Source organism: Gobio gobio, assembly GCF_949357685.1.
Source record: "Gobio gobio genome assembly, chromosome: 1".
NCBI classification, from domain to species: domain Eukaryota; kingdom Metazoa; phylum Chordata; class Actinopteri; order Cypriniformes; family Gobionidae; genus Gobio; species Gobio gobio.
In genome coordinates, this window is record NC_137097.1 from 73609560 (window position 1) to 73620722 (window position 11163).

The 11163-nt window shown below is 33.9% G+C and overlaps 3 protein-coding genes across 3 annotated transcripts in view; 2 read left to right on the forward strand and 1 right to left on the reverse strand.

Moving 5' to 3' along the window:
• LOC307125338 (uncharacterized protein) overlaps nucleotides 1-11163 on the reverse strand; it is a 500360-nt gene that overhangs the window by 428659 nt on the left and 60538 nt on the right. The window lies entirely within an intron of this gene.
• LOC307122960 (uncharacterized protein) overlaps nucleotides 1-11163 on the forward strand; it is a gene marked incomplete at both ends in the record, with an annotated part of 765959 nt that overhangs the window by 415873 nt on the left and 338923 nt on the right. The gene's annotated exons all lie outside the window — the stretch shown is intronic.
• LOC307125420 (kinesin light chain 2-like) lies at nucleotides 2956-5346 on the forward strand. Its single transcript, XM_079815271.1, has 4 exons — nucleotides 2956-3003; nucleotides 3086-3153; nucleotides 3439-3547; nucleotides 4446-5346. Exons 1-4 carry the CDS (start codon nucleotides 2971-2973, stop codon nucleotides 4641-4643), a joined length of 408 nt encoding a protein of 135 aa, XP_079671397.1. The 5' UTR covers nucleotides 2956-2970; the 3' UTR covers nucleotides 4644-5346.

Here is an 11163-nt window from a genome sequence, read left to right on the forward strand (position 1 = left end):
CAAATTCAATATACACCTTATTGATGTTGTTGCATACTTAGTACAGGAAAGCAGACGAACACAGAATATTAGTGCAACAGGAGGTTTCTCGTTAGGTGTTTTCCCCATCGAAACCCATTATAAAGAAAACACATTGCGTTCATATTCTTGCCTCATCTACTCGCCTGTATATAGTATGCATCATCAAAAAGGTGTAAACTGAATTTGATCTTTTAATATCACTGTTTTAGTTCATTACAGCACTTTAAGGGTGGGTTGCACTAAGGATTATTTAGCCTGTCTTCAGTTCACCTCCGTCTGCTGCTTGATCAGCTCTAAAACGGTTTTACTGCGTAATTTATCTGTTTAATGAAAGTAAAGTGGTGCAATGACTCGATTTAAAATAAAACCCATATTAACAAATCCTTTAAACTTTGCTTAGTTTAATCCTTATTGTTCCAACTCACCCTATAGTGTTTTTCACATTAAGCGTTTTAAAAACATCCCGCAGTTTTCAGTGATTGAAATACTGCAGCAGGTGCTGTATATGAATAATAAGTGCCCAAAACGTGCATCTTGTTCACATATTTTTGTTTTAAGATGGAAATTTGACAGGCTTTTGCTGCAGATCAATGGAGTTCCGTGGCGGTTTTGCCCTCCAAGGCTCCGCGACAGTCACGTGACTGAAAACTATGAAAAAAAATTGCTCCTCATTTTATGTTAAACGTTTTAGCGCCAGAACGAACCAGAATCTGTTTAGCTTTGTTCTGAGATTTCTGACAAAATTTACAATTTCCTAGGAACCATGTTTAGTTTTGATAAAAGCGTCTGCTAAATGAATTATTATATAGGCTACATAAAAGCCAAACCTGAGGGAATCTGGATTCCAAACAGCCAGCTGAAGCTTTCTGCTAGATGATGCTGTTCTTTTCTTGATATCCTTTGCTGTATTCGTTTGTGACACTGCATTGCGGATTTAAATAACTGTTTAATGTTATGCAAGATGCATGTCAGCCAATCAGAATGGATCGGTGGGTTTTGATCTCTGCTCTTTTTCCAGTACATCACATGACTTTGAAGAAACCTGTAGAGGGTCTGGCAGGGGCTCAGATCAACTCGGGGTGTTTGGGGGTTTCCAACAACAAATGACATTAAAGGGAGATCTACTGAACCATGTGATAATGGGTCGATTTAGCACATCCTTGCTGAATAAAATATTCATTTATTTCAAAAAAAGAAAAGAAAGAAAGAAACACTTGCACCAACACTTTTGAGCGATAGTGTAAATTGTTACAAAATATTTCTATTTTAAAAAAATGTGCATGGTTCTTTTAAAAAAAAACTTTTTTATTAATCAAAGAATCCTGAAAAAAATATCACAGGTTAAAAAAAAGGATCATGTGACACTGAAGACTGCAGTAATGATGATAAATTCAGCTTCGATCATAGGAATAATTTACACTTTAACATATTCACATAGAAAACCATTATTTTAAATTGTAATAATATTTCACAATATTCCTGTTTGTTCTGTATTTTTGATCAAATAACATTTCACTTTCTTTAAATCACATGATTTTGGAGAGACGTCGTTTACAGTCGCCACAATGCATGCCGTGAGCCATGAAGGAGTTTTTGGCTGCGTTTGAAACCGCATACACTCTACAAAATAATTCAGTGGCAAGTAAATATCACAGTAATAATTAACTTTATTAACTTAATAAAATCTCTAAATATCATTTACTTGATGTTGTGAGTTGAACATACCAAAATAATTGACTAAAAATCCAACAGTTAATTTTGTCTCAATTTACAGTTATATGAAAAAAAAATTTCACTAAAAGAATTTAGCTTTCGATTTATGGAGAACCAAATTACTCGAAATTAAATAATTCAATAAATAATTAATTCAATAAAACAATAGTTAAATGTACCAGTTTATTCTGAAATAATTAATTAATTAATTTTATAATTTCATAATTAATTAATTATTAATTAAATAAATAAATGTATCTATTTATTTTGTAAAATTAGCCTACATGAAAACACAACATTTATTGTTTAGTATATTTCTCTTCCACACACACTATTGTTATGTTTAAAAATCTATTTTTTTCATTATTAAATGTGCTTTTTCAAAAAAACGTTTTTCATAATAATATGCTGCATTTACGAATTATGCCTATTAGATGAATCACGCATTTCCAAAGCACGATTTTCACAAAGATTTTTTTCATCATAATAGAGGACATTTCACAAATGCCAATCAACAGGCAGTGGGCGGCATAGATCGAATTACAGAATGTTCTTACCCCCAAAGGGACAGAAATATCAGTTTTGGGGGGGTCCAAGCCATCATTAACGAAAACGAACGAAAAAACGAAAACTAGGTGGGAAAAAACATTGTAGTTAATAAATTGTTACATTTTGATCCTTTCTGAATTAATCTGTAATTATTAACTATCCCCAATGTGGAACGGTATAATTGCAACAAAGGGTTAAAACGGAACGATTAAATGATTAACTATCAAATATAGATGACCAAACAACCGGTTGGGATTCTCTTCTAAATGCGACAACTATGATAAATGGAGTCAGATAAAGAATATTATAATCAAATCCATTCTTCCAGCTGAAACACTGAACACGTGCGGCCTTCACCGCGGTTCGCTACCGATCCTTGGAGCGAATTCATGCGGTATTACAAGGGCCACAAAGATGGATTTGAGACACACATCCCTTTTTCTCAGAGGACTAAACCTGAGACAAATCTAATAAAAGACAATAAAGCGCTTTCTGAGAATGTGAGGTTTTTATATTTAATACGTTTATTTTTTTTGACGTGAAGACAAGCATTGAGATGAAGATGCTTGAAATGGCATTAGCTTATGTTACATTTACATTCCTTTTGAAACACGGCACAATTATGTAGCTTTAATGGGTAATGATGTTACTTGTGTGTCTGTTTCAGCTGAAAACAAACCCATCTGGATGCACGCTGAGGAGAGAGAGGAGATGAGCAAGGTGTGTGTTGTGTGGATGAAGTTAGTGTTTGTGTTTCTGCCCGTCTGCTTTTAATTCAAACCGTCTGTCTGCTGATATTCAGGAGAAACACAGAGACGGCATGGCGTGCGAAGAATATGGAAGCTGGCACAAAGCCAGTAAAGTCAACAGGTACCACAAACACATCACAAACCTTCACATTATGTTCTTAAAGCTGTTTGTTCCTGATTCTTAGTTTAAGTTTTTGTTGTCATAAATCAGACGGACAGTCCTCACATAGTCTAACAGTGTTTTTGACCAAGATGAATGGGTCGAAATGACACGACACCCCCAGATCAAAAGAAATAAAACAAGAAATGATATCCTGGAGAAAGAAATTGAAGTCTATACATTTTGTTTGTTTGATTGTTCTCTTTTTTTCATGTCTCCTGACCGGATGAGTTGTTTTGTCTGCAGTCCGGACATAAATGTGACGCTGAGGAATCTAGCCATTCTGTACCGCAGACAGGGCAAGAGGACAGCAGCAGACATGCTGGAGGAATGTGCCTCGAGATCTCAGAAACAGGTACAGGTACAGGACAAACTCCTCTTGTCAGTTCCCTCACATCTTTTCCTCCTGCTTATTGTTTGAACTTTGAAGATGTTCTTGCAGCTCATTAGGGATGCTGATGCATCTTTCCAGCATCATTCAGCGCAGCCCATTTCATTAGTATCATCTCTTAGTTTACACTGATCATCTGACACAAGATGCTTTTAGTTTGATTTTTTTTTAAAATCTTTATTTGTGTATGTTTGCATGTGTCAGGGTCTCACAAGAATACGCCCAGATCAGTTTTTACCCTAAAATCAAAAAAGAAATGAGAACTTAGGCCTATGTTTTGAAAAATTATAATAATGATAATAATAAATAATAATATTAATAATAAACGTCTTCCATTATATCAAAATCTCAAAATTATATTAAAAAATATATTTTACTTAGCCAGTACAGCAGATTCTATCATAATATATGAATATTTTACAATTATATTTTTATTCACATTACAATGAGGAGGACAATGTGCTTAATTGAAAATTATGTCAGTGTTCTTTATTTTCATTATGCCAAATCCCCTTGTTTTGTGCTTATTTTGGGTTGAAATATGTGATGATCTAGACCGGTTGAGTTACAGGACTCCAAAATCATTTGAATATGTAAATTGCAGATGTTTGTCAAACATACATTTTCTATAGTGTTTCTGAGTAATTCTGGTCCAGAAATGTGTAGCAGAAATGCAGATCTGTGTTTTAATAAAGCAAACAGAACATACTGTGTGTGAGAGTAATATGAAGGCTTATACTGTATATGAATCAGTGCAACACACTCAGATAATCAAACTACTCTGTTCTGAATACAGTGGCCCAAACGAATGTGTGTGTATGTGTGTGTTTGTTGTGTATTGAGTCTGTGTGTGTTTGTGCAGGACGGCAGTGGTGCACTGGATCCCAGAGGTTCATTCGCATGGCTCAGAGATGCAATGCGCAGGAACAGTGAAAAGCTGAAGATACTTCAGGATAACAAACCGCCAGAGCCACACAACACCAAGTACAAGCACACACAACACACAAACACACACAGTGTTGAACATCATGGCCAACATTTTGCAAAATTACCCTTTTAATTATTACAGCACATCCTGACCTGTAATGGGACAGAATTCCTGCCACAAGCAATTTGTCTTTCATCATTTGTCATATAATATGCTTTTTAAACTTTCAAAATCACCTCATCCATGTTTGATGATTAATATACATGAGGAGCATTTCTTTGGCCCAATGAGAGTTTGATGTGGGCGGGGCTTCCCAGGAAAACACCTTAAGCGACTGACAAAATGTAATGTTGCGGCTGGTTAGGACAAACACTCCATGATAAATAGTTTTTGCTCTCTAATGTTTTATAATTGTATTTCTTTAGGGCTGCACTGTCAATTCTGCAATTAGTCAATCTCAGGTCATGTGATAATGGCAAATACTTTATAACTGTGCTGTAAATTAGCACATGTTGTAGACTTCTGTTGTTGTTTTTATACAGCTAATTACAGTGGCTGGGTCAATGACATGACACATATTTTTTGTGTCCGAATTCATTATTTTCCACACAAAAAAAAAATACATGTCACATATCAAATTGATCTACAATCTTTCCTTTATAAGATACTCTTTAAATTTTTTTGAAATACAATTGACTTTTTGAGTTGTGGTGTTTCAAAGACCTAAAATGTCAGATGGTGCGACCAGCAAATTTACATTTAACAATTCCCACTGCAATTGCAAAATGAAGTAAGAGATATAAATGTAAACCATTATATAATGTATACAAATAATAATAATAAAAATGTCAGGTGGTGGACCCTCCAGGAACTTGCGTTCTGCTAGTGAACGACGCCTTGTGGTGCCATACCAGAGAGGCATGAAATCGCTGTCACAGACCTTTTCCTCGACCGTTCCCACCTGGTGGAATGACCTGCCTATCTCAATTCGTGCGGCCGAGTCTGTAGCCATTTTCAAAAAACGTCTAAAGACACATCTTTTCCAGCAACACCTGACCGATCGAGAATAACACTTATCATTCTATTCATTGTCTGTCTGTCTAATTTATTAAAAAAAAAAAAAAAAAAAAAAAAAAAATTTTTGTATACTTCTGTGCTAGACTAACTGAGACTTGTTACAGCACTTACATATTGCTGATATTGTTGCCCTTCGACTGCTCTAGCTGCTTCTATTGCCCCCATTTGTAAGTCGCTTTGGATAAAAGCGTCTGCTAAATGACTAAATGTAAAATGTAAATGTAAAAACATAACTCCTTATGGAAAATTGTGTTCTGAACACAGAAAAGTGTCAGTTTATATAATTGGACTAAAAGGGCAACACATAAAGAAATGGAAAGGGAATTTATCATGTGATATGCATTTTACAATGATTCATATGTATTTTGTATATGTCTATTATTTTAAATTAATATATGGTCGCACCACCTGACATTTTCTGGGTGGTAAAATCAGAAATCTTGTTTAATAATGAATTAATGCTGTCTTAAAAGCTGTAAAACCAATATGAATCAACACCATACATTGTTTGGACATACAAATGCATTTTAAAACTCTTGCTTAAAATTATTATTTTTTTATCTTAAAAAAAGTATTATTTTTCTTATTTGTCATTGACCCGACTACAGACTGACTCAATCCCTAAAAGAAAACATTAGCATTTTTAGAAATTAGATTTAATTTTTTAATCATTTCTCTGTTGGAGGATGTCAATGGAGGTTTTGTCAGTTTTAGTTAAGTAACTTTTGGACACACACACACACACATATATTTGAGCTTTGAATACAGAATAACAGAACATTTTCTTTGTCCTTTTTAGTTTTATTTCAGTTTTTTATTGTATCTTTTTTATAGAGAATGAAAGCATTACGTCTCACTGAACAAGGCGAGCGACAATTCCTGTGAGGTAACAAATAATTATCAATAATCAATAATCAATTACAATCATTATATGAATTATAATCAATAATCAATCAAAATGATGGTAAAATCACTGTAATGCACTGCCTAATGTGCCTAATATAATTTTTTTTGAGCAGCTGACGTCTGAAAGACAGATGAGATTTGACTTCCAGTAATGTTGGATCTGTACAATAGCAGTTAAAATCTGTCCAAACCAAACTGCTCCTCTCTCAACCAATCAGACCTAAGATAAGACCTAAAAACTTACACATTTTTACATTTTTCTTTCATGTCAGATTTTGCATGACTTTTTTTCAGCCGTGTTGGCGTTGGGGTACATGGTGTAGTTGAAGTCTGTGGTGTCTTCTGTCTTAGGATACAATCTTTGAATATTTCACTTCTGGATCCATTTGCAAAGAAGTCTAACTGTATACAGGCTGCGGTGCGTCTTAGCTTTAGTATGTTGAGTAATTATGAGTTACAAACTGTAAAAGACTCAAACAATCAGACTTCTAATGCAGATCAAACTGCATGCATGATCAAATCAATCAGCTTATTGCTTTAATAACTCTCTCAACGTCGACCATGTCCTGTGTTGTATTGCCGTACCGTAAGGACCATCCACTGGCCCAATGACTGAATTCAATGGTGTGGGTTATATATTATACTGCGTGAATGTCTTTTCTTGCCCTTCTATCACTTGTTTTAATCAAAATTTCATTTCAATGTAATTCTGACTCCCTTGTTGAGAAAGAAAAACATTATTTTAAATTGTAATATTTCACAATATTAGTTTTTTTCTGTATTTTTGATTACATAAATGCAGGCGTGATATTTTTAACTACAGTATACTCTAAATAACCTACTATATATATATATATATATATATATATATATATATATATAATATTTATTTTGTCCTTATATTCTTTCTTGTAGTTCCCTCTCACATACCTGACACAAAGGCTCATTCATTATGCGTTTCTTTGTCTTCTCAGCTGTAAATCACAGCATTATTCATGATTATACACACCCCCACGCAATAGCCCTTGTAAACAAAAAGTGTCTGACAAAATTTAAATCAATATGTTGTTTTATGTGAATGAGTAGAATGAGTAGAGCATGTCAACTTCTAAAGGGTCCCAAAACAGCTCAGACCCCAGCATGCAGTGCGGCATGAATAGATTGTGCTGTGGAGTTTCTTGTTGGTTTGGTTTTATCTGTTGAACTTATTTTTGGTTCACTTTAGGCAGTTTGTGTTGTTGGTTTATTTTGTAATCTTCAGAGTTTATCTTTTTTATTATAATTATTTGTTTAGTGTCACCATTGTTGTGTTTTGTAGTATTGATGTATAGATGTCTGTGCATTATTTGGAGAAAATAAAAAAATGTATTGTAAGATGATGTCACGCCTTTCAAAGATAAATCTCAGCAGTTCAATCTACAAACAGTTATGAATTTGAAATAAGATGTTGGTAAATCGTCATACTGAAATAACACTAGTAATAGTATAGTTTGAATAACTTAAAATCTAGATCAGCTAGATCAGAAATTTGAATATGAATACACAAGGTCCAAGATCCCTAGCAAATACAATACTGATCACCATCATGGTGACTTCCAAACAATTACAGTACTGAACAATATAATTTCTTACAGTGTCGTGGTTAAAGACAACTTTATCATGTGAATTCACGGAAAAAGAAGAGCAGTAATTATTACTGTGGTGGCAGCATCATTCTGCTGTTGATTAACAGTAATTCGTAAAAGAAAACGACCCAGCATGCGTTAATTTCACTGTACATTTCTGACTACAGTAATTTACTGGAACATAATACTCTTTAATCCTGTAAATTCCTGGCAATTGTTTACAGAGTGGGAAACTAGTGCTTATAATATACTGCTATATGCATTGATCATGGCAGTATATTGACCGATTAACACTTTCGTATGGGGAACAATCCCACTTTTCACTAGTTGCTTATTAGCTTGCATGTTTATTAGTACTTATAAAGCACATTTTAATGCTTTATTTTACATGACTATATTCTACATCCCCAAATCCTACCCACAGTCTGTGAAAAGGGTCGGAGTACAGTAATTATCACAGTATTCACACACACAGATTCCACAACACTGCTCTCCAAAATGCTCACTTTCGTTAGAAACGTGAAAAATTTTGTATTTTACTGACGTGCTTACTCCTCATTAATTCTTAATTGCTTATTAAGCATTTTATTTGACAGAAAAAGTGCTGTCAAAAATAAATACAACATTTTCGAATCTCTATGGTAATGTTGGCTTCACTATTTGGATATTGCCTATAGTCTCTCATAACGCCATCACGTCTCTTCGTACACCATGCTACTTTTTAGCTAATTTAAATGAAAAGAAGAATAGATTTTGAAGTTGTGGTAGAAATGGCATCCAAACGCTATCTTTCCGAAGCCGGAAAAAGGAGAGAAGAGAACAGGAAGAAAGACAAGCTAAAAAGTAACGTTATGCTTTTTTGACTGCTATAAATAGCACATTATGTATTGCTTGTGTCACATATGAGGGAAACATTGGACCATACTCGGCATGCTAAGTTAAAGAATTATCCACTCTTGCATTTGGTATAGCTACTTGTACTACTGTCTGATGAAGTTATCAGTGTTGGTTAAATGAAGGTGGCATGCCACCTACAGGCCTTTTAGGTCAACTGTTTAAATATGTTTACATATGTATGCTAAATTAACACTTAATATACACATTTTTACACTTAAATATTGACCGATCTGTAGCCTTATATTTTTATTATTTATTTATTTTGTATGTACTATTGACACATTTTATTTTATTTATTTGTTTCATGTATTTAGTTTCATTTTTCAAGCTCACTTGCACTCTTGTTTAAATCTGTTTAAATGTTTTCATATGTGTTTTGAACATATTACCCGTAATACATATTTATACACTTAAATATTGATATTTTATGTGCTTTCTCTTCACTCGTAAAATTGTTATGATAGTTTTTACTCCAGTGGGGCCAGTTTTCATGATCTCGTCTAGGGCCCCACAACCCCACGGGCCGGCACTAGCTACAACAACCTTACTAACTATTAGTAAGCAGTAAATTAAGAGTTTATTGAGGCAAAAGTCATAGTTAATTGTGAATATGTGTTCCCCATACCAAGGTGTTACCATTGATACATATAAAAATGAAGACAAAACATTACATATAATATTCATAAAATGTTATCCTTTATTGTGTACATATATTGCACAAACATGTTCCCATATAAATGTGAATGTATGTACACACACACATATATACACTTGTTAAAGGAGAGTAAATGTTAAAATTAAGTGTTATTTCATGTGTTTTGCTCAATATTAATATAGTGGGAGATCTGTTGGTGTTTTAAGTTGTATTATTTTGTCATTTAAAAAATTTTCTGGTGTGTGTGAATTTTTGGGGTTACTGTTGTGTTGAAGAGTAGAGCCTGTGCTGAGGCTGACAATTGGCCAAACAACATTAAGACTATATATTATTTTTAATAAAAAAGTATTGGATGTGCTCTCTTCAGCGCAGTGATCGTCTCTGTGCTAAATACTTTAATACATGCAGGTGTGCTTGTGATACTGTCAACTAGCTTGACATTATGAACCATTTATAATATAAAAAAACAGTGTGAATTTAGACACTGATGAATACCAGGGGCTTCATGAATAAAACTTTCCATAGATTTCATCCTACAAGTGTGCATATGCACAAAAGCTAGATTTTGCATGCACAAAAGTTTTCAGATTTATGCATACACCAAAACATGCGCAGAATTCCCTTTATAAATCCCAGTCAGTGGAAGATTGTGCGCACATGCATCTCCACCCTGGCGCCTTCCTGAAATATCTATATATGGAGCTTACAACGCCTAGTTTTACTATGCATAATGTCATCTGAATCATTTCCATGTATATTCCCACCCCCGTGATACCATGTTTAACAGCACAAGACATCTGAAAAATATGAGATGCCTCTTGTGACTTTACATTGCTAAAAATCATGCAGCATCCGTACTTTGTTTTAGAATAGCTAAATCTATGAAAATATGAAAAAACTATGTGAAACAACAGAAGAAATAAAATCCAAAAAAATAAGAAACACAGTAGCACTTCACACTATTTTCCCTAAAACAGCATCTCAAAGCAGTGTGGTTGGAACGACAGCTCTCGAGCTGTGAAGCATAGTTTCTTGTTCTTATGACGTGGACTTAATAAATCCTTATCTTTAGCAAAATAAGCAAGCTGACATTCAGTACAATCTATATCTTTAATTTCAAATATATACAAATTTAAATTACATATTTTAGTTTGTCAAGAGATTTAAAGAGACGTTTTTTAATAGTGTGCATGTGCATATGTACTTGAATATGGAAATAAAGCAAATTAACCAAGGGGAAAAAAGGGAATCCTCAGATGCCATGTCTGAAATTTATTAAGCAAAAAATCTGACATTAATTTAATCTCAAACCACCTGCATGGCATCATTAACCAACAATGGTAGTTAAACAGCGAGTTACATTGTTGTATGGGAAATGCACCCTTAATGATTTTATTATGCCTTGTAAAACCATACAATTCATGACACTGGAAATACTAACTTTGCATTAAAGCTCTATCAGCTCCATATCGCACTGCATTTGTTCATTTAG